Source organism: Myotis davidii, unplaced genomic scaffold (assembly GCF_000327345.1).
Source record: "Myotis davidii unplaced genomic scaffold, ASM32734v1 scaffold13160, whole genome shotgun sequence".
NCBI classification, from domain to species: Eukaryota; Metazoa; Chordata; class Mammalia; order Chiroptera; family Vespertilionidae; genus Myotis; species Myotis davidii.
Window position 1 is genome coordinate 4,270 of NW_006292258.1, and position 897 is coordinate 5,166.

General features: G+C 64.4%; 1 protein-coding gene across 1 annotated transcript in view; it reads right to left on the reverse strand.

Annotated features, from left to right (window-relative positions):
- Nucleotides 1-6: 6 nt before the first annotated feature.
- The window catches only part of CDK20 (cyclin-dependent kinase 20), a 2,939-nt gene continuing 2,048 nt past the window's right edge, over nt 7-897 (reverse strand). Inside the window, exon 4 of the mRNA XM_015565296.1 lies at nt 7-491. Coding sequence (XP_015420782.1) covers nt 428-491 — 64 coding nt within the window. The 3' untranslated portion in view covers nt 7-427. The remainder of the gene's footprint in view (nt 492-897) is intronic.

An 897-nucleotide genomic window follows, 5' to 3' on the forward strand; every position in this document is an offset into this window, starting at 1 on the left:
GCCTCACCACAAGGTAGAGACCCCACAGGGATGGGGCCATGACCACTTGTTCGCTCTGGCCCAGGCCCAGGACAGTGCCTGGAATATGCCAACGCTGAGTAAATACCTGCTGAAGGAATGAAGACATGACGAAGCGAGTCACCAGTAACCGGAGGGGCTGTCTTCTGTGAGGTGGGCACGCCCTTCCAGTGGGCCACCCTTCCTGCCCGCAGCCCCTCCGGGGTCTGCTCAAGAGAGGCTCGGAGGTTCGGCCCCCATCCCACCTTCTCAGGGACCGTGACCTCCTGAGTCCCAGGAGCGTGAGTGAGGAGGGTCAGGGCCACGGGTCACCCTACCTGAGAGGCTGCAATGCGCTGGCGAGGAGGGTAGAGGAGGAACTGCCCCAGCAGGTCCAAGGCCTGGGGAGAGGCGTCGGGCAGCACCTCTCCTAGGGGCACAGGCGCCTGCTCCTCGAAGGAGATCTTGTTGTAGTCGGGCAGCTCCGTGATCTCCTGAGGGGAACGGGGCGCCTCAGGGCCAGCACTGCCCGCCAGCTCCCTCCATCAGTCCTCGCTCCCTGTCGCCCACCTGCTCAGGCTACTGGCTGCGGCCCCAGCCACGTGTCCCACCCTCACCCCATCGCCCATGTCTTCACTCACTCAGTCCCTCGTGCCTCCACCCTTTCCAGAGCCTGCTCCACCCCCAGCTTGGAGGGACTGCAGGTGCTAGGGGCAGGCAGGATGGGACAGCGGACAGCAGGGAAGGGGGAGCCCCCAAGCTGGGCCAGGACAGTGGTCTGGGATTTCAGAGAGGCATAGGGCCAAAAGAGCAAAATTACAGAGAGGGGAGTCACCAGCTACCAGGGGGAATGAAGGGCACCTCCCCGCTCCCTTCCCCACCGAGGGCCCCTGCTCACCT